Source organism: Hyperolius riggenbachi, chromosome 2 (genome assembly GCF_040937935.1).
Source record: "Hyperolius riggenbachi isolate aHypRig1 chromosome 2, aHypRig1.pri, whole genome shotgun sequence".
Classification (NCBI taxonomy): Eukaryota; Metazoa; Chordata; class Amphibia; order Anura; family Hyperoliidae; genus Hyperolius; species Hyperolius riggenbachi.
The window spans coordinates 233,228,111-233,251,700 of record NC_090647.1 but is presented as its reverse complement, the minus strand read 5'-3'; the positions used below and the strand labels follow the sequence as shown (position 1 = coordinate 233,251,700).

The 23,590-nt window shown below is 42.6% G+C and overlaps 1 protein-coding gene across 19 annotated transcripts in view; it reads left to right on the top strand.

Moving 5' to 3' along the window:
• DMD (dystrophin) overlaps nucleotides 1-23,590 on the top strand; it is a 3,066,377-nt gene that overhangs the window by 2,723,124 nt on the left and 319,663 nt on the right. The window contains exon 63 of one of the 19 annotated variants that reach the window (XM_068268331.1): nucleotides 3,538-3,665. The exons of the other annotated variants lie outside the window; for them this stretch is intronic. Coding sequence (XP_068124432.1) covers nucleotides 3,538-3,553 — 16 coding nt within the window. The 3' untranslated portion in view covers nucleotides 3,554-3,665. Of the gene's footprint in view, nucleotides 1-3,537; nucleotides 3,666-23,590 lie in introns of those variants that run through there. 19 annotated transcript variants of the gene reach the window in all.

The following is a 23,590-nucleotide window of genomic DNA, read 5'->3' as shown; positions in this document are numbered from 1 at the left end:
AGCATGGATAATTATGGCAGTAGATTAAGTTAGAGTTAGGCATCGGTAAAGGGAGGGTTAGTGTGAGAATAGGTTAGGGTTAGGCAACAAATATTGTCGGAGATTGTGGCAGGGAGGATCATTTAGGGATAGGCATTGGTTGAGATAGGGCTTTGTGAGAAAAGAGGGTTAGGTGTTAATGAAATATTTGTAAAATTAGCAATATTTTACTATCTGAATTAGACACTGTAGTGGAATATTGGTAATTTTATCAGTATTCCAATAGCAGTTTTCTCGGGCACCCAAATACAAGGGGGGGGGGGACGTTTGGTTGCTTTTGGGGGAGGGGTGGAGTATACCCCACAGTTTAAAACAGAAGACCGCAGGCCCTAGTGCACCCAAATTACCACGGTGCCCTTTTTAAGTGTACATGTTACAAGGTGGTTTTTTTGAGTGTGGAGTCGCACTTGCTTGGCTTCCATCAATCTCAGATGGTCAGGTGTGCAGATCCAATAGTCCCGGACACCATGGGACTCAAACTGTAGCAAATGAAGAGAAAGATCCGCACCACCTTCAGAAAAGCTTAGTCTATTTTACACAAGTTTAAAAAGAACTTTAAGGCTGGACAGTCCACCGTTTCGGGCTCCTTCCCATCTTCAGAACTAGGCAGCATGAAGATGGGCAGGAGCCCGAAACAGTGGACTGTCTTGCCTTAAAGTTCTTTTTAAACTTGTGTATGTCTTTTTCCATGTTACAAGGTGTCCTCAGCTGCCCCATTCAAACTTGTCTTCCCCATATGCTGTACAGAATCAAGGCCACCACTCTGCCTCATGTGATTGTGTAAATAAACAGTTACAGTACCAAAAGCGCCAGATAATTATATTAAGTACCTCAAAATTAACGTATCTCAAGACCAAAGAAATATATAGTCACATGCTTCCAGTCCAGATAAAATAATTAAGTAGTCACATGCTTCCAGATAAAATAAACACATAGTTCCATACCTACAGATAAAAAAATCAAGAAGTCACATGTCCCCCAATAAAAAATGTTAAAGGGACTCCAAGGAGTGCCCAAATTTAAAAGTATACACCTACCTGGGGCTTCTTCCAGCTCACCGTAGGTGGCGAAGTCCCGCGGTGTCCTCCTGGCTCATCTCCTTCAGCCTCCGCTGGCCCCCCGTTATTGGCGTCACCCGGCAACACCCGGACCTGGTGTCAGCCGGCTCTTCCTGGTTAATGACGCAATGCGTCATCACGCCGGCCAGCGTGACAAGTCTGCGCATGCGCGGAGCAGGCGTGATGACGCAGAGCGGCCGGTGTGATGACGCATTGCATCATTAACCAGGAAGAGCCGGTCGACACCAGTCCCGGGTGTCGCAGGGAGACACTGATAACGGGGGGCTGGCGGAGGCTGAAGGAAATGAGCCAGGAGGACGCCGTGAGACCTCGCCGCCTACGGTGAGCTGGAAGAAGCCCCAGGTAAGTGTATTCTTTTAAATTCGGGCACTCCTCGGAGTCCCTTTAAGTAGTCACAAGCATCCAGATAAATAATTTAGTAGTTACATATCTCCAGATAAAATACTTAAGTAGCCACTTGCCTCAAAATAAACAAGTAGCCCCCTCCAGTATTGAAGGTGAGAGGTGTCCCTCAGAATAAGTAGCCTCCCCTATAGATGGTGAGAGGTGACCACCCAGTAAAGGTAATGAGAGGTGTCCCTCGATATAACTATCTCCCCCAGTAGAAGGCAGTGAGAGGCATCCCCCAGTATGGTGGTGCAACATGAGGGATGAGGGGCAGGCATGGTACTTATGGCTCTGTGGTGCTAATGGCACAAGCCATGCCTGCATCCCTTTAGATATACCACTGGTTTTAAAACATTATTACGTACACGTAGTGGACTTTCATCAATGAAAATAGTGTTTGGAGGGGGAACATTCATGTGTACAGCTGTACCCTAATGTGTCATTTTCAGCAGTCCACTGAGCTGGAAAATTCTTGGTTGACTGTTGAATTTGATACCCTTTGATGGACCAGAACCATTGCTGAGTGCTAGCTCATACAAAGTATGTGAGAAAATATTATGTGCACACAACACAACTATAAAAAAAACCAAAAGAAACAGTAATATCAAGTGAATTTTACATATAAATGCGAAACTACTAAATTAACATGCCTATGCAGAGAACTATCTTGACACAGAGCTCCTCACTGGCCAAGAGTCAAATGAAGATCAAAGCTTTCATTGTCTCATTGTTTCTAACAAAGGAATAATGGATGGAGTGAGTTATATAGATTTATCTTCCCTTCCCTTCCCTACACACCCAAGTTCCATGGTGAAGCGTAAATCTGTACAGCGATACTGCGTGAGATCATCCCACAACATGGATTAGTGAGATGTCTATAGACATAGCAGTCTCAGTGGTTTTCTCCCTTTAAACAGTGTTAACTGTGGCATCAGTAATTAGCAAATCCTTAGCATAAAATTATATAGAGCAATAACAAAAGCTCTTCAAAGTACTTCCCATCACATACAGGCAGCACAGGAATTCTTGAGGTGTTAATGATATTCTGTGTATATATTATACAGTATATCAATAATAATATCAAAATGACATTTTACCATGAAGTCAATTTTATAGCTTATAAGTATATGATTATACATTATAAATGATCATTCACATAATGCACGCATTGTAAAACCACATTTGATGTGAATCTTGTTATCCTGTTTGTATACGTACTGTATTTTCTTTCACTATTATGGAAATGATTATAGATACTAGCACTATTATCTGTCAGCTGTGTGTTATTTATCACATCCGCTAATAACAAGGAGGGAATGCAGAATGTCCCAAAACAGGCACGCTGCAATAAGATGTTTATGTATTGGGTGGTAGCTTCATAATCTTATTTGTCTAAATAACCTGCTTAGTATTTTATTCAATGCTGTTAATACTCATGCTACACAGTTGTTGGTAAGATTCCCTCCTGTGTTTGCTTGCTTACTGACTGGTGTGGGCAGAATAGGGACCCCTTCAACTTGGAGGGAACCTCAACGCTGGTGAAAGGGTTTAGTATGGAATGCTTTTGCATGTAAACCATTTTGAAAGCAAATATCCACCATTAGTGCAACCGAATGCAACTTTCATTCAAGTTGGTTTTATCATCGCTAGAGTTCCAGCTTGTTGTCAATGATTGTTTGTATGTAAATTGACCACTTCCCTCAGCACCTCGTTTCCCATTTAAATCATGGGCCCTTAATAGGATGAGCATAGCTTCCATTGCGTCTGTGAGTCCCTTCTGTGGCCATCACCTTGTTTTGCCTCCCCTTGGTGACCCTCATACCTGGGGGCTTATCTTGCAAGAATCATAAAACAGGCGGGATCAGTGTAACCAAAATTACACTAGATCTGGAGGATAGACCAATGTATTAGAGGGTTCAAGGGAGGAAGGTTAGTAGTGAGGGAGGGGGCTAAGGCTCTGGGCCCCCCAGTTACTCCCCTATAGTTTCACCCCTGTATGTAATTATATTTTTTCTCATTTTAATTTGAATAGTTCCTGGTCACATTGAAAAACTCCTGGCTGTTTCTGAGAAGTTTAAAGCATTGTCCGCACATTTTTTACACTGATGAGATTTGCGTCACACCGCAAGGCAAACATCCAAGAGAACAAGCCAAAGAGTCTGCCAGTGCTGACCCCTCTCTCTGCCAGTAGGTGATGTTGTGCAGAAAACTTCAGAAGGCTAATAAAAAGACTGTGGATATACAAATTATATTCAATAATTTTAAATGAATATGTCGGCGCTATATAAATACTAAATAATAATAATAATAATGAAGATGCTGTGGCTTATAATCTTTATTTGTGCCAGCAGTGCTAAAGTGTCCTCTCACAAAAAAGGGACCATATTCCTTTCCATCTGCTCAGTCTGATATCCAGGTATTATTACTGGAAATGTATTTTATTCCATCCTGGAAGTAGATGCACAAATTGCTGTATGAGTTTCCTTACTTGTCCTGCCTGATCCTGATTCTTGTATTTAATAGTCTTTTAGTTGGTGCAGGCCACAGTGATCGATCTCTATATTCACCTCTAGGTGTATTTAGTCCAAGCCTCCAAGTTTTCAAAAACTCTCAGAGGCTGTTTATGCATAAATAACGCATGATTTGTATTTGTAAACTTGCAGGAAATCAAAATCCTTCCATATTAAAGCTATGTACAGATGTATCGATAACTGTCCCCCATGGCGATAGGGACCTGATCTCTAGGGCAACAGTTCTGTGCACACGCTCATACAGACATATCTCTCAGCAACAGCCTGGTGATGCGTACTGTCTGTTGCTATGGGAGCAGGAGGGCTTTTGAAAAATGGGGTAAGGAGAGGAACACTGTGTTGGGCCATTGCTGTTGTTTAAAGATCTGGCATGTCACCTTTAAATAAGCTGTTGCTATGGGAGCAGGGGCAGGATGACCCCGTATGGCAAAGGGGCTTCCAGCCAAAGGGGTAAGGAGGGGAACAATAAGTTTGGCCTTTGCTATTGTTTAAAAATCTGGCATATTTCAACAAACTCAGGGACACATGTAAACATGCTGTATTCTCAGGCCCTGTGTGGCCTCCTCGGCTGAGTCTAGCATGTGTGCGAAACTTCAATTTAGCTGAGTTTGGGTAGATTATGTGACTGCAACTGGTTTTAAAGTCTGTCTGTTTTTTATTTGAAATATGCTCTATTTAGGGGGAAAGAAAACAGGTGTAGAAAGAAAACTGGGAAACCATCCAAACGCCTTAACAGCTTTTTTTTTAGCAAGACCAATGGTGATCATTCATATTACCTCAGTCCACAGCCTCCAATCAACAATCATCTTTTATAATGCTGTTGTGAACTGCTTTATCACTCTCTGTTTTGCTCTCGGTATTAAACTGAAAGGAAACTTCAGAGCGTTCCCCAGTCTGCTATTGAAATATGTCACTCAGGAACTTTCAATATTGGGTTCATTTGTACCTCTGGCACAGCACATCCTGGATGGTATCAGCTGCTCTATTTATCTTTGTGTACCAGCGTCAGGAGGGGAAGAATAATAGAGGCGAGTGTAAATTTGCTGAGAAGGGAAAGAAAGCCACAAGCATGAACGTGTATCCATTTTGATATAGGGCTCAGTGATTATACATGATGATAGATTAATGCCTCCTGCACGTTTTGCTTGGTTCTTATGTGAATCTGATGTTTCATTTTTTCAGCAATATAAATTGTTTGCCTTTTGAGGTACGGTGGATATAACAATATGGCTGGCAGACTTTTACAGTCTTTGGCTGAAGAAATAAGCAATATTTTTCAGGTTTAAGATCTAGGTAAAGAGAATCCATCAGTTCTGACAGGTCAGTAATGCCGCATGACATTATTATGAGTTTGATGTCTACTTTGATATAGCGTAATTCTTTTTTTTATGTGCTTATAGCTTTTACACATATTATATAAATGCGCAATTATTTTCATAAGCGCATTAAAGAAACATGAGCTAGCACAAGCGGAAAGTAATGTATATACAGCATCCAGTTATCTTTGCTACATAAACTTTAATAGCAAAATGCTCTTCTTTCATTTAGACATGCTCCTTACCTAGCCAATATTTGCATATATTTGAAAATAAAGTTCACATACTTCTGTAAACAGTGTAATATACGGGGGGCGATTTACGGTGACAGGTGCAAACAAATCTCGAGCAAAAGTGGATGGGAGAAACCAGTTAGATTACTAACTTCATTAAAAGCCCAGCTATAGTCAAAACATAAAACCGTATAACAAATAATAATAATTTTAGCATCTGTATAGCACTTTTCCCCCGTCAGACTCAAATCGCTTGCGAGGCAGCCACCTGAGCACACTCAGTAGGCAGTAGCAGTGTTTGAGAGTCTTGCCCAAGAACTCCTTAGTGAATAGGTGCTGGCTTAGGGTCTGTTTCCACGGGGATAGTGATGTGAATGCGGCTACCTAGCCTCATCACATCACTTCTACTGGCAACCGCGTCACTTCCGCATCTCCCGATGCAGAAGTGAATTAAGGAGATGGAACACGGGTGCAGGCGGGTGCAGCCATGCCAGAATCTTCAGCATGCTGCAGATTCTCTGATCGCTCCGCACTGCTCCGCACAACATGCACGCAGTGGAAACTATTTAATTGCCATGCATGTGTTTCAGCACACCCGCAGTGCGATGCGGCTAGCCGCATCGCACCGCTTCTAGTGGAAATGTAAACGGGCCCTTACTGAACAGGAAGAGCCAAGTTTTGATCTCATGTCTCTCATGTCACTATGTCAGAGCCCTTAACCATTACACTATCCAGCCACTAGTGCTGTATGTCCAACACTGCTCTGGTAGATTGCACCTGTTGCTAAGACTTGGCATGACTCTGGTTATGTCCTAGCTCTCACATTAGGTGGTAAGCACATGTACACTTAGTCTCCCTGCACACTGCAAATCCGATTTGCGATTCCGATTCCGCTTTTTAAAATCTGATTCCGATTTTCCCTGAATGCCATCAACAGAAAAACGCAGAAAAAACGCAGCATGCAGTAATGATTAAAAATTGGAATCGCATGTAAAAAACGATTAAAAATCGGAATCGCATGCAGTGTTCATGGAGCCTCAGTCAGTTTAAAATTAGTCTGTGGGAACTTGGACCACTAAAGAACTGATGGATTTAGCAAGCAGCAACACAATGCAGTGTAATGCTATGGGGCCAGAAATAGCAGGAACCTTCCCCCCCACACACACACCACCACCACCACCACATCCCCCATCACTCCTGCCCCATTCCCTTCATGTAAACATATCCAATCAGACTTTACAATGATAAACTGCTTAGAATCAATTGAAAGGGAACTGATTGGATATGTTGAGGCAAATCAAAATGATTGAATTGGCCATGAATAACCACATTAACACAGGGAGAGTCATTGTGGTTAGAGTTTCTTGGGTCCACAATTTCAAACAACCTAAAATGGGACAACAATACTGCCACTATTGTCAAGAAAGCGTAACAGAGGATGTACCATCTACGGCAGCTGAAGAAGTTTGGCCTACCCCAAAAATAATGGTGCAGTTCTGCACTGCAATCATCGAATCCACCATGACATCATCTATGACTGTATGGTTCGGTTCCTGCTCAGCATTAGAAAAGGGGAGGCTGCAGCGCATCATCCGAACAGCGGAAAGGATAATTGGCTGTAGCTTACCTTCCCTGCAGGATCTTTACGTTAGCAGGTGCAGAAAGAGAGCAATCAAAATTGCCTCTGACCCCTCTCACCCTGCTCACTCCATCGTCCAGCTCATGTCTTCAGGAGTAAGATTCCGGCCAATCGTAACTAAAACTTCTAGACACAAGAACAGCTTTTTCCTCAGTCGGTAGCCATGCTTAATGCAGAACCACTCTAGAGCTGCTAGGACTTGAAAGTAATCAGCACAGAACTGAAAATGAACAATTCTCACCTTGCTTACTGCCACTATACTTATATATGGTCCTTGACTTGTAATACACATACTGTCTGTCCTTGTATTGTTTTTGTTTGTGTTTGTTAAGCAACTGCCAAGACAAATTCCTTGTAAGTGCAAACTCACTTGGCGAAATAAACTGATTCTGATGATCATGCAGTATGTGTATGGACAGCCTGATTTTAAAAACATACATACTAAAGTGGATGGTTAGTGTAGTGGTTAAGGGCTCTGCCTCTGGCACAGGGTTTACATCTCAGCTCTTCCTGTTCAGTAACCCAGCACCTTTTCAGTGAGGAGACTTTGGGCAAGACTCCCTTACACTGCTACTGCCTATAGAGCATGCCCTGCAGCTCTGGTCCTTTAACCACTTAAGCCCATCTGGACGAGTATTTTTGTCCAGATAGGCGCAGCTAAAGGCAAACTGGATGAGAATTCTCGTCCAGTTTGCAAAAAGCAGTACCTCCGGGGTGCGCAGGCCGTTTTCCGTGTCAGTGATTGGGGAAGAGAAAGAAAGCTTCTCTAGACCAATCGCAATGCCTGTGATGAAAGGACATGACCCTGATCAGAGGCCATGTCCATTCATAAGAATGTAAAGTTTTGGTTTTTTAACTTCATTAACGTTAAAACACTGCCTTGTAAACCAAGAAATGTTTATCACCATCTTGTGGCGAAAAGTGAAATTACCCTGCACAGATTTTGAATAAAAAAAAAAAAACAGTAAATACCCACATGACATAGATATTCATGTAATACCTACATGACATAGATAAGTCCCTAAGGCAATTAAAGCCTTAATTTTAAATTGTTTGCGTGGTAACTGGGGGAGGGTGGAGGGGGTTTTGGAAGTCATTTAATTATGTTAATTTTAGTAGATTTAGTAGATATTTCCATATAATATATTGTCGCCCTACATTGTACTAGGAACATAATTTAAATGTTGTGATGTGATAGCCTGAACTAATGGGCAAATAAAATGGGTGGGTTTTATTTATAGTTATTTTAAAACTATAGGGGGTGGAATGGGAGAAATAGTGTATTTTTCCTATTTTTGTGTATATTTGCCTTCAAAATGCATAGAAAATAAAGTATTTACTGAAAACAAGTATCGCTCACAAAAACCTTAATTTGTGGCGAAAAAAACAAGATATAGATCATTTACGCATGTGAGTAGTGATAAAGTTATTGGCGAATGAATGGGAGGCGCGTTGACAGGGGAAAATTGCTTCTGTCCTGAAGGTGAAAACACCTGTGGGCTCAAGTGGTTAAATACGCCAGGAGAAAAACGCTATATAATTGTTCTGTTTCTTAATAGTTAAAGCGGAATATAACCCTGCATTTCAACTTTGCTCTAAAACATTATTTACAGCATATTATATGCAACCAGCATTTTTTTTACTAGACCAGCATTGGAAGGGTTACACACAGAGCTTTAAAGTTCCATGCTGCCGCATTCGAAGTTTAGATAGATACATTTAAGTAAACACAATGTAACAAGTGTGGAATGTGACTCACACTCTGACTGTGCAGGAGCTCCCCGACACAGAGAGAGTGAGTCACATTCCTCACTTGTTACATTGTGTTTACTTAAATGTATCTATCTAAACTTCGGCTGCTGCAGCTTTTCTCTCCACGGAACTTTAAAGCTCTGTGTGTAACATTTCCAATGCTGGTCTAGTAAAAAAAAATGCTGGTTGCATATAATATGCTGTAAATAATGTTTTAGAGTAAAGATGAAATGCAGGGGTATATTCCACTTTAAATGGCTCTGGTCCCTACAGTCAGGCTGGATTAACACTATAGTTTGTGTGAACTGCAATGGACACAAATCTGTGGTTCCCTTCCAGTTGAGTGCTGCAATAACTGAATTTGAACTGAATGAATACTTATATATGTATACTGTACTGAATGTTGTTTTTGTCATCTTTATTTATATATTAAACTGTCTCAGCTTTAGGCCTGCATGTTTTTCCTGGCTTATTTACTTGATAAAAATAACTATAGCAAATATTTGGGAACTCTCTGATTACTAAGCTATCGGTTAGGCCTTATTGCCGACATCAAACTGTATGCCCTATTCACACTGGTAATTAAAAGTAAACATTCCTGACACTGAAAAAAGTGCCCCTCCAACCGCACAGTAGAGAAGAATGAATTGTATCCCCCATTGGGACACCAGGCAATAGTCAGGGAGATGCCACAGGCAGGGAATGCACAGCTTCTTCCACCATCTTTGTGAATAAGCCCTTAGGTATGTTAAATGAATGTAACTGTACAGCTTAATGTGCATTTTGTATTTTTCTCTTTAATACTGCACAATAAATATGCATTAAACCCCATCTCTAGGCACAGAACTAAATACACTCTGTTACAGTTCATGCAAGAAAATTGTATAGTTTTCCTTCTTGCCATTACTCCAGTATACTGCATAGAATTACATTATTAACTGAAACAGAAGACAATCCTTTGTTTCTTCATCTGTCTTCATCCCTTACAGAATTGTAAAGTTAACAAGCTGTGACTAGACATTCAGAATTACAAGTTCTCTACTTGTACCTTACATGCCTACTAGTCTAGCTTATCATAAAATAGGCAAATCTATTTCTATTTCTTTGTGTTTAGACCACACAGATGTGTGGTCTAAATTGAGTGAAGACATTATTCCATGTTAGTGCTATTTTCTAAGAGCAACACACAACTACCAAGGATCTGTCTACTGAAAGATTTCTGTAGAGATATGTAGGCTTAGCTTGGTGTAGGCTCGGATTTACATCGCAGGAGCCAATAGGCACAGATCTCCTAGCACCCTATACTTCGCCTTCCATGAACCTACAAACCCTTGCCGAACTGCACTTCAAGTGTGCTGGCTGGCTTCCCTTGTCCATCACATGTAGCTACAGGTGTCCCTCAGCATTAGGTAGTATCAAGGTAGTATCAGTATCAAGTAGCTAGTGGTGCCCTTGACTGAAGGGAGATCTCATCAGTGAGCTGGGTGAGTAACCTCTCATTTATGATCTGCTTGGGAGTCATAGGGAAGGAGGGAGGGAGGCACTAGGGTAGGGGAGTGAGCCACCTTGCCATCATCAGGCGCCTGTAGGCACGTGCCTACAATGCCTTATGGTAAACCCAGCCCTAGCTTGGTGCATACATGTAAAAAGAGCACAGGTATTGACCATTAGTAGAGTATTGGTAAAATTATCAAATCAGCTAATTTTGTCACACCACTGGTAGCTGGAACTGAATTTAAAAAAAAAAAGAGTTAAATTGGCCACTGGCAATAGCCAATGGCCAAATTATGTATTCCCCCGAGTTGCGACACCTGGAGCTTCCTCCAGCCCCTGGCAGCTGATCTGTCCCTTGCTTGCAGCTCTGTTGTCCATGGGGTCCCCTCTGTCACGCAGAAGATGTCAACCTGGCGAGGTCGACATCTGCAACGGAGGGCCCGGGACACCAGAGCTGTGGAGAGGGACAGATCGGCTGCCAGGGGCTAGAGGAAGCTCCAGGTAAGTAGTTTTTTTTTGTTTGTTTTTTACTCAAATGTGTCCTTTAAGTGTTTGATTCAGTAGATGTCAAATTGCATGTGCTTCATTTAAATAATCAAAGTGCATGTATTTTGCCACTTGCAAGGGCACTGTCATTAATGTAGTCATTGTGGTACTTTTTCCACATTGGTGCAACCCCACTTTACCCCAAAAGCATTTTTCCTGCATTTGTCAATGGGTTAAATCAATGGGAGTGCAAGAACATTGCACAGCAAATGCAGTGCTATTCAATTTTTTGTGACTTTCCATTTAAAATGATCGGATTTGTATGTTTTCCCTCCCAACCAGAAGTCAAAACCATGTCACAATCACTCTTTACAAACCCACCGTAGTGAAAATCGTGATCGCAAAAATTAAATGGAGATTTAATTTTTAGTGTGTAGCAGTCAATTGTCAGGGAGCTTTATTTTTTTGTCTAATTAAAGGGAAAATGCAATCAATTTTAAAGGCACATGAATAGAGTTCCTTACCTTACCTGGGCTCTGTTTGTTTCTAGCAGTGGGCTCAGGGCCAATTAAAATTTAGCTTCACAAACAATTGCCACTCTTTCCTCTCCTTGATTTACATTTCGAAATTTATCACATGTGACAACATCTTTAGTGCTTTCAGGTCATCTCTGTGGAATGATTGTTTACTGAGAGTTCCAAAGCCAGTACAAAATATATATGCCGAGTCTCCTAGAATGCTCTGGGGAATTTCACGTAGCTAATCAGCCTAGGCTAAACATCATTGGGAGTGCAGGGCTATATTTTATATACAGCAATATATATATAGATATCAGAAGTGTTTCTGATGCTGAAGCCAGGAAAATTACCATAAAAGTGGATATCCTGAATCATTTACTGCATTTCCTGTACAGTATGTGTTGTGGTTACATGTTATATATACAGGACATTTGCACCATTTCAAATTACTGTACTATTGTGTATAGATGACCTCAGATAAGAAGTTTCCTTTTGCTATATGTGTTATGGTAATATTTGAATCTTCTAGCGATCAATTCATCCTAACCTTGCTGACCTATAAACCTCCAATCTATTCGGACAATTTATCAACTGAAAGAGCCATCAGAAGCAGCAGTACATTTCTTGTTGAAAAGAGCATCGGGGAAGCAACAGCTTCATAGGTTTCTACTGTCTCAGGTAGTAAAATGCTAAGAAGACAGTAGCTTGATTGATTTTCAATCATATTTCAGATGAAATCTAATCAAGATCAAATGGTGCAATGTTGTCCATCGACTGCTACTCCCAAATTGATTTTCAATCAAGGCATAAACAATTTTTGGAGAATCAAGCAGCTATTGATCCATGTATGAATAGATTTACACAATCTCTGCAATACATGGCCTAAAGCATAATGTTATTGCATGTAGTCAAGTGTCTGATTTTTTTTTTATTATTATAAAAGCACAACGGTAGTGAGAGGTATAGGGAGGCTGCCATTTTTATTTCCTTTTAAACAATACCAGTTGCCTGGCAGCCCTACTGATCTATTTGGCTGCAGTAGTGTCTGAATCACACCAGGAACAAGCATGCAGCTAATATTGTCATATCTGACAATAATGCCAGAAACACCTGCTCTTCTGCATGCTTGTTCAGGGTCTATAGCTAAAAGTATTAGAGGCAGAGGGTCAGCAGAATAGCCAGGCAACTGGCATTGTTTAAAATTAAATAAATATGGCAGCCTCCATATTCTTCTCACTTCAGTCCTTTAACCTAAAACAATAAAAGGTTTATGGAAAATACCTTTACTTCGCTGCAGTGTATACAACCAACATATATGGCTTCCCTTACCGGATTCATCCCCAGAGAACATAATGTAAAAGAGTTAACAATCATCGCATTACACATCTGCCTATAGCATCGAGTAAATATTCTGCAGCTATTTACTCTGCTCTTTATACGACTCTGCTAATGCTATTGAGGAAACTGTCTTCTTACATTAATAATAGAGATTTCATTTAGAGAAGACAGACTGAGGAGGCAGTGTATGCAGATGATAAGAGTATTGTGTATAGTTAGTGAGATACAGTGAGGAGAACCAAAGGATGCTCAGAGCAGAAAATATGGGGACTGGGAAAGCACAGCGTATGTGATTTATGTGGAGGATCATGGAAGGCAGAAAAAACAGAAAGTGATGGAGACTGCATACAGAGGAGGATGTGATAAGTGCCATTCACTTGGACTGAACAGAAAGGACATCGAGGCTTACTTACTAGGCTGCAAGTCATCACAGGATAGTATACACACTCAGTATACACATTCAGTACACACACTCACTGATGGTATATACACACTCACTGATAGTATACACACTCACTTACAGTATAAACACACTCACTTATAGTATACACACTCACTTATAGTATACACACTCACTTATAGTATACACACTCACTGATAGTATACACACTCACTGACAGTATAAACACACTCACTTATAGTATACACACTCACTTATAGTATACAATTAATAAACAAAGGAACACGCGCTAGTACTAACCAATTGTTAATTTAATCTATATATTTCTCATAAACAAGAATAAAAAAAAAGTTAAAAAACCACACCTGTGGATCAAACACTCATACCATCCATACAATTAGCAATCATACCATATACTTCTCAAATGTAGCACACACCTCCTCCTATTCAATCTGAATAAAATCTGCACCTAGACTCTGAATTGCTAATTGGCAGTTCTCAATAACGTTTGATCCACGGGGCATATATATAGGGATTCGATTCCAGCAACTGCTCCAAAAAATAGATCGTGTTAGGATCCTATCTATGAAAAAAGTTGATCAACTTTATGCATTTAACAAATCTCAGCTCCAACAGTACATAAATCAGCCTCAGTGAATTCAGCCCGTTTGGCATGTACTGACAGTCTCGTATAAAAACACCTTTTAAAACACAGCTTTGCAGCAAAACTACATTCGATCAGAGTACCTCTGTATCATAAAAGCTCCTCTCCCGGGTAGTATACACACTCACTTATAGTATGCACACCCACTTGTAGTATACACACTCACTTACAGTATATACACACACACACTTGTAGTACACACACTCAATGATGGTATATACACACTCACTTACAGTATATACCCACTCACTTATAGTATGCACACCCACTTGTAGTATACACACTCACTTACAGTATATACACACACACTTGTAGTACACACACTCACTGATGGTATATACACACTCACTTACAGTATATACCCACTCACTTATAGTATGCACACCCACTTGTAGTATACACACTCACTTACAGTATATACACACGCACTTGTAGTACACACACTCACTGATGGTATATACACACTCACTTACAGTATATACCCACTCACTTATAGTATGCACACCCACTTGTAGTATACACACTCACTTACAGTATATACACACACACTTGTAGTACACACACTCACTGATGGTATATACACACTCACCTACAGTATATACCCACTCACTTATAGTATGCACACCCACTTGTAGTATACACACTCACTTACAGTATATACACACACACTTGTAGTACACACACTCACTGATGGTATATACACACTCACTTACAGTATATACCCACTCACTTATAGTATGCACACCCACTTGTAGTATACACACTCACTTACAGTATATACACACACACTTGTAGTACACACACTCTCTGATGGTATATACACACTCATTTACAGTATATACCCACTCACTTATAGCATACACACCCACTTGTAGTATACACACTCACTTACAGTATATACACACACACTTGTAGTATACACACTCACTTACAATATACACACCTATAGAATACACACTGACTTATGGTGTCCATAAATGGTGCAATAAAAACATTCAATTTATTCGACCAAAGCGATCGAATCAAAAATAATCTTGTTTTTCAATCAAGAAAAATGAACCATTTCCCATTTTTTCAATAAAAATATGATCGGACATGTTGGAAAAATCTTTGTATTCGATCTTACGGAATAATCTAACAACATTATTTAATCGAAAAAACATGAAAAAATTGTACCGTGTATTGGCACTATTACAATATATACACATTCACTTATAGTATACATACTCACTTATGGAATACACACTCACTTACAGTATATACAAACTCACTTATAGTAGACACATTCACTTACGGTGCATACATGGTGGAATTGTTCTATTTTATTTCACCAAAAAACACAAGGACAATGCACTCGAGCCAAAATAAAACCCAGCCGTTGGCACTTTGCCATCATTGACCTGAAGAAGGGGGACAGGCACGTGAAATGTGTTGTTCTGGTGTTTTTCGTGCAATAAAATTCCACATTACATTATATGCCTGTTGTGTATCCTCAGATGGAGGTAAGTCAATTTTACCTCTCCTTTCAACATGTTTCTAGTAATTGTATATCTTTTTTGGGTGCCTCCACCCAGTAGTTTAAAAAATTGAACGTTCTTTTATTTTACTGTTTAAGACACCGATGTGTTGGATTGTGTTGCACCAGATACAGTAGACTCTACTATTTTTACTATTTGTATGTACACATCTCAGTGACATGGTTGATGCACTCTGCCTGGCTCATATTGCCAACTAGCAATGCAGTCCATGCTCCTTCTCAGGGCCCACTTCCGCCTCTTTCTACTGTTGCTTTTCAGTATCAGTACTCCATTGGCACTACTTGTATGTACACTTCTGAGTGGCATTGCTGATGCAGTCCACCCAACTCCTATTCCAATCCCAGCTAGCAATGCAGACTCCCTGGCAATAGCTGCCCTCACACTGCTACTGCTTGCTACTTGCTAACCCATGCTCATACTCAGGTCCTCTATCCGTGGTTCTAATGTCACTGCACTACTTCTAAACACTTATATGGGTGGCATTCATTTCAGATATCATCCAGTTCATGATGCCAGCAAACAATGCTCTCTCCTGCTTTTTTTTTGATGGTTGAGACGGCTGCTAGTGCATTGAGTGCCACCATTTCTCTATCTCATGTCCCGCTTGTACGGCCTTATGTTCCTGCAACCTTCTGTACTCTGTCCATCACGCAAAATTCCTATTTTCCTGCTGTCACTTTAACTGTGAATTTCTGGAAAGTCATCAACTCTTTTGGAAAAAAACGTCCTTGTTGCCACTGTTCTCCAACACACACTTAGCAAATTTGGTGGTTCTAACATGTATAAGGGCTTTTGATATGTACTTTAAAAAGTTGGCCCATTGACTTTAAAGGAATTGGCAAATTGGCTTTGAAAACAATTCACAGAAGTACGCAAAGTTTTAGGAAATTTTTGGTAGTCTGCCAGAGGCGTTCTTGCCCATTCCTGGTTGATATTAGTTTCCAAGCACAGGAACTATAAAATCCCCATGCATTACTGTATTCTTGTTGGAAGCAGTTCAGTGGTCTAATGATGACCAGCTGTACATTGGGCAGTTCACTAGGCTTAGTTATGAGAAGACATTTTAGAAAAAACTGCAGTTCCTCTGCTTCCATCTCTAGTGTTATGTTAACACAGAAACTGACAGTTGGAGAAGGAAGAAGCTGTCAAGAAACAATAGGGCAACATATGTTGATGATGAGAAAAGTGAAAACATTCTCCCTTAACAAAGCAACATTTTATAGGCTAGGTTCACTAAAGTGACCTATTTTTTGGAGATTTAGCATAAGCATTTGTAATGCTAATCTATTCATAAGTGCTCATGAAAATGTATCCATAGGAATGGATTTTGTTTTTGTATACATAATTACCATACATTCTTTGTGCATTTAATCTCCTAGCTTACTTGTCATTTTTATTGTAATGTGTCCAAATCTAGCTAAATTTAAACTGCATGAATGTTTCAACCTCTGAAAAAAACAAAGCAGATACTTATAGATTTTATACAGCCCAGATCAACGTATAAAATGACTGACAATATAGGATATATTTATACTGTAGTCATGGTGTTTTCTTTCAGAACAAGACATACAAAACCAACACTAGAATGCGTCTTTTATTTTATTGTTTAGCATTTTGTATTGCTTACAAACACAAAAAAGTCAGTGTATCCGGAATTTAATTGAATGCATGTATGTTTACTTTTAGTATATACAGATGGACAACGTTTGTTGATCAGAATGACAACAGTTAATGATTTGCAAACAATAGATTTAGGAACCATCAATGTAGACAGGGCCTGTGCTTCCATAGGGGCAAACTGAGTAATTACCCAATGTCCCAGAGCCCGTAGGTGCCCCCACGTCCGCCCCCTTTCTTCATCCCTATGGGTGTGCATGAGTGGTGCCCACCGAGTGTCCCCATCAGAGGGGTGACATTCTGAGGTTAATGCAGAGTGTCATATCGCACCTGTCTAAAGGTGCGTACACACCCACTATGGGCGCCAACGACGGGTCCGTCAGACCCTCCCGCTGGGCGGACTTTCAGGCGACAGTAGCGCGTGTGTACGCACTGTTGGCGGACTGATAAGGCTGTTTCTGAGCGATCCGCTGAGCGGATCGTTCAGAAACAGCCTTATCAGTCTGCCGACATCGCATACACACGCGCTACTGTCGCCTGAAAGTCCGCCCAGCGGGAGGGTCTGACGGACCCATCGCCATCGTTGGCGGCCATAGTGCGTGTGTATGCACCTTATGCTGCATCCTTTGCCTTCTTTAATCAGCACATCCAGCCATCTCCATGGCTCCCTGCAGTGGCATATCTATATCCCCATGACCCTCTGACATGCTACATAGGAACTGATTTCTGAACACCAGCTTCCTTCATTGTTATGCGGTACTCTAGCAGCACAGTGCATTATGGGCAATGTTTATGCAGTCATTTGGAGGTCCCTCAACAACCTAGTGGCATCTAAACACTTCCCAGCAGATTCTGCAGCATTTGTACCATCCGTTTTTTATTTAACTCACTGCCTATGGAAATAAGAGACAGAACAGCCTCATTTGAACTTATCAGCATGTGCAATGAATCATGGGAGGTAGATTACTGAGGTGTTTTTCTGATATGTGGGACTGGGGACTTGCTATTTATTTCAGCTGCCATCTGGATGGTGGCAGAATGGGAATTCAAAAAAAAAAAAACGCCTTTATACTTATGCCTGGGGAACCACTTTAATGAAAATGAAATTTCCCTCTAAAATTACACTTTTCGTAATATACTACAACATGCCTACATGGAAATTAGCATTCAAAGTCTTAAAAAAATACTATGTGGGTAAAACAAGCAACCCTATTACTGAAGGAATGTTTGCTCTGTTGTCTGTGAAAATACAAGTTTTGTTTTTTGCTTTTTTTACCACATTATGACTGTACAATATAGCCTTAATTTGTATAGATAAAGTTGATTATATTCTTAGCAAGCATCAAAAGGGTAAGTGTAATTATCCATTTATACAGAGCTGTGTCTCCACCTTTCTTATTTCTAAGGGTGAAACCGCAAAGGTGACTTAAGAAATACTGCTCTGGCCTGAATTACAACAAGCATAATCACCATATATATCACACAGATTATTTTAATTGTGAGAAAATCAGTGCCACATTGGTGACACATAATTCACACATTCAAAACACTTGAAAGTTGGACATCACCAAGTGATTCGGATTGGAGAAATTATCATTCGATTGGCAGACTCATATATAATTTTGCACTGATTGTTTTGATGGTGAATGGCAATGTTTTACGCAGAAGGTTGTTTGCATCTGTTGATTTCATAGATTAAGCGCTGCTTGTCACAAACTGACAAGTATAGAATCGTAATGGGTTGTTTATTTGTCATGATTGGGAACTCTGTTGAAACATCTTGCATTTCTTTGAATTACTATTCTTAAAAAATAAATCAATTTTGTAAATAAAAAAAGGGGAAAAAATAGAAACTTCTATAACATACACAGCTGCTTACAAAAGGCATTGTAAGTGAATGCTACCAGAGGGGAACCCTGGGCAAATAGATGTTGCCTGGAGCCCACAGTTTGCTCCTCTTAACACAACCCACTTCCAATAACTGGTCCATGACACAGTGGTCACTCACACAGAGCTGTATACAGCCTTTACCTACATTGCCTCATGAAGTTGGATGGTGGCAGGAAGGACACTACTCACCTCATGGGCATCCATTTGTAAGCACTATGAGTAAAAAAGTTTTTGCCATTAGTAAAATAGAAAATTAGTAGAATATCTGTAACAGTACCGATGTTCTACTACTATTGGCTATCTTATCCTAGTCTCACACTAACCTTCCCTGCATCCTATTCTAACACTAACCTTCCCTGCATCCTATTCTCACACTAACCTTCCCTGCATCCTATTCTCACACTAATCTTCCCTGCATCCTAGTTTCACACTAACCTTCCCTGCATCCTATTCTCACACTAACCTTTCCTGCATCTTTGCCTAATGCCTAACACACTGACCTCTCACTTACCTATTCCTAATATTAACCTCCCCCCATCGATGCCTAACACTAAACTCCCCTCTTGCAACACTTAAGACTGACACCTCCGCTATCAAACGTCACTAACTAGTGTCTCTGATGCTGAGTTTGGCTACATGAGTAGTGAAACTCCAGCTGTGGACTATGGGCAACAGTTTGTCATAGATTCTCCTTTAAAAAGTGACTACAAATAACAATTCAGTTATACTATTCCTGCTTCAATATATCGTAACATATTGTTAGAGTGGAGGTAGGGGCATAATTACAAATCCCCCAGCAAATTTTTGATGGGGCTCCCCAGTGCTAACACTCTTTCCCTTGCGTACCCTTGCTGACCCTCACAGTCTGGGGGCCCACCTTACAAGGGTCATAAAACAAGTGTAGACATCATAATTTTCACACCTGACCTGAAGGATTGACTCCGTTATTGGACAGAGTGAAGTAGTAGTTGGGCCACCGTTACAGATCTGACCCCCCCACTACCACCACCACCACCTTTGGTCACAGGGACTGCTCCCCTAGTTATGCCCCTGAGTGGAGGGATTCAAATCATTGTCTGTTCCCTTCATTGTACACTGATTTGTCAGAATGTGCCTTGAGCAGGCTGTAAAACTTAAGCCCTGCACTTTGTGTGGTTTGCTGGTTATATGTGATCACGAGCATCCGCACGTCGGGCAAATTGGGGCATCTGCTCTGCCCTGGCCACCCGCTGCCCCCCCTGGCCGCCTCTGCCCCCCCTCCGACCGCCGCTGCCGCCCCCGCTGCCGCCCCCGCTGCCAGCGTCAGACCTTGATCAGCCGGCGACCAATAGTGCGGGCGCTAGGACCTAGGACACCGCACTGACATGCGGAAGTGACATCACTTCCGCATATACAGCGTGGTGTGTCTGTGTGCCTGCTCTAACTGGTCGGGTCGCCGGCTGATACTGAGGTCTGACGCTGGGCTGCTGTGACATGGTGTGTGAGGGGCACCTGTCACTTTCTAACTGGGGGTCAATGTCACTACCTAAACTGGGGGGTCCCTATCACTACCTAACCTGGGGGGCACCTGTCACTACCTAACCTGGGGGGCTCCTGTCACTACCTAAACTGGGGGTCCCTGTCACTACCTAACCTTGGGGGCTCCTGTCAGTACCTAAACTGGGGGTCCCTGTCACTACCTAATCTGAGGGGCGCCTGTCACTACCTAACCTGGGGGGCTCCTATCACTACCTAAACTGGGGGTCCCTGTCACTACCTAACCTGGGGGCTCCTGTCAGTACCTAAACTGGGGGTCCCTGTCACTACTAACCTGGGGGGCTCCTGTCACTACCTAAACTGGGGGTCCCTGTCACTACCTAACCCGGGGGGCCCCTGTCACTACCTAACCTGGGGGGGTCCTCCTGTCACTACCTAAACTGGGGGTCCCTGTCACTACCTAAACTGAGGGGCTCCTGTCACTAGCTAAACTGGGGGTCCCTGTTACTACCTAACCTGGGGGCCTCCTGTCAAGACCTAACCTGGGGGGCTCCTGTCACTACCTAAACTGGGGGTCCCTGTCACTACCTAACCTGGGGGGCTCCTGTCAATACCTAAACTGGGGGTCCCTGTCACTACCTAACCTCGGGGGCTCCTGTCACTACTTAAACTGGGGGCTCCTGTCACTACCTAAACTGGGGGCTCCTGTCACTACCTAAACTGGGGGTCCCTGTCACTACCTAAACTACAGGTCCCTGTCACTACCTAACCTGGGGGATGCCTGTCACTACCTAAACTGGGGGGCTCCTGTCTCTACCTAAACTGGGGGCTCCTGTCACTACATACACTGGGGGTCCCTGTGTCCCTGTCACTACCAGAACTGGGGGGCACCTGTCACTACCTAAACTGGGGGTCCCTGTCACTACCTAACCTGGGGGGCTCCTGTCACTACTTAAACTGGGGGCTCCTGTCACTACCTAAAGTGGGGGCTCCAGTCACTACCTAAACTGGGGGTCCCTGTCACTACCTAAACTAGGGGTCCCTGTCACTACCTAACCTGGGGGGTGCCTGTCACTACCTAAACTGGGGGGCTCCTGTCACTACATACACTGGGGGTCCCTGTGTCCCTGTCTCTACCAGAACTGGGGGGCACCTGTCACTACATACACTGGGGTGCTCCTGTCACTAAATAAGCTGGGGGGCTCCTGTCACTACCTAAACTGGGGGTCCCTGTCACTACCTAAACTAGGGGTCCATGTCACTACCTAACCTGGGGGGTGCCTGTCACTACCTAAACTGGGGGGGGGGGCTCCTGTCTCTACCTAAACTGGGGGCTCCTGTCACTACATACACTGGTGGTCCCTGTGTCCCTGTCACTACCAGAACTGGGGGGCACCTGTCACTACCTAAACTGGGGGTCCCTGTCACTACCTAACCTGGGGGGCTCCTGTCACTACTTAAACTGGGGGCTCCTGTCACTACCTAAACTGGAGGCTCCTGTCACTACCTAAACTGGGGGTCCCTGTCACTACCTAAACTAGGGGTCCCTGTCACTACCTAACCTGGGGGGTGCCTGTCACTACCTAAACTGGGGGGCTCCTGTCTCTACCTAAACTGGGGGCTCCTGTCACTACATACACTGGGGGTCCCTGTGTCCCTGTCACTACCAGAACTGGGGGGCACCTGTCACTACATACACTGGGGGGCTCCTGTCACTAAATAAGCTGGGGGGCTCCTGTTACTACCTGAACTGGGGGGCTCCTGTCACTACCTGGACTGGAGGGCTCCTGTCACTACGTAAACTGGGGGGCTTCTGTCACTACCTAAACTGGGGGACTCCTGGCACTACCTAAACTAAGGGTCATCTGTCACTACCTAAACTATTCAGGCCAGCCAGCCCAGCATCACCACCAGCCAACCAGCCCAGAATCACTTTCAAAAAGGTCACAGCATCACCATCAGTCAGGCCAGCATTTACTTCAACCAGCCAAGCACAGCCCAGGATTACCTCCAGCCAACCCAGCCACAGCATCACCGCCAGCCAACCCAGTCACAGCATCTCCACCAGCCAACCCAGCCACAGCATCACCGCCAGCCCGGGCCACAGCATCACTGCCAGACTGGCCACAGCATCACCGCCAGCCCGGCCATAGCATCACCGCTAGCCAGGCCATAGCATCACCGCTAGCCAAGCCATAGCATCACTGCCATCCAGGCCAAAGCATCACCTCCAGCCAGGCCACAGCATCACCGCCATTGCTGCAAGGCCTTTCAGCCCACACATCATCCCTAATCCAGCCAAAAATAGTATTGTCAGGCCAGCCAGGCACAGCAGCCAGTAGAGGAGAATTCAGAAGCCAGGTGATAGGTGTCTACAAAGGGGGCATTCTGCCTATTTATGTGAAATGCTGTCTATTTATGTGCCTCATGACTGCTGAATTTGTCTTATTGGGGGCCTCATGATTGCTGAATCTGTCTTGTTGGGGGCCTCATGATTTGTTGGGGGTCTCAAGATTGCTGAATTTGTCTGGTTGGGGGCCTCATGATTTGTTGGGGGCTTCATGATTGCTGAATTTGTCTTGTTGGGGGCCTCATAATTGCTGAATTTGTCATGTTGGGGGCCTCATGATTGCTGAATTTGTCTTGTTGGGGGCCTCATGATTGCTGAATTTGTCTTGTTGGGGGCCTCATGATTCCTGAATTTGTCTTGATGGGGTCCTCATGATTGCTGAATTTGTCTTGTTGGGGGTCACATGATTGTTAACTGAGAGACTATGGGAAAAGCTGAATCATCATCATATGAGAAAATAGCATTAAACCTACTTTTTTTTAGCTTTTTAAAACAGAAAATAAAACTGGGAGGTTCTAAAAAAATGAATACATTTTTCAGGAGTAGGATGGATGAAATTGTTTATCTTCACAGTTTATTTTCAACTTGGATTTTCCATAATGTTCATGTATGAGTTAAAACGTTTGTATTTAGTTTAAATTGCTGTTGCCATCTTGCGATAGATGAGTGACTTTTGGGTTGCAGTTTGGGCACTCGGCCTCCAGAAGGTCCGCCACCACTGTCCTAATCTAATGTCCCACCATTGCTAAGTTCATGTAAATTTGTCTCCACCCGTGACCACACCCACATTCTGCTCCATGGCCACACCCATTTTTCGGCACACTATGCGCGCCGCACAACGTA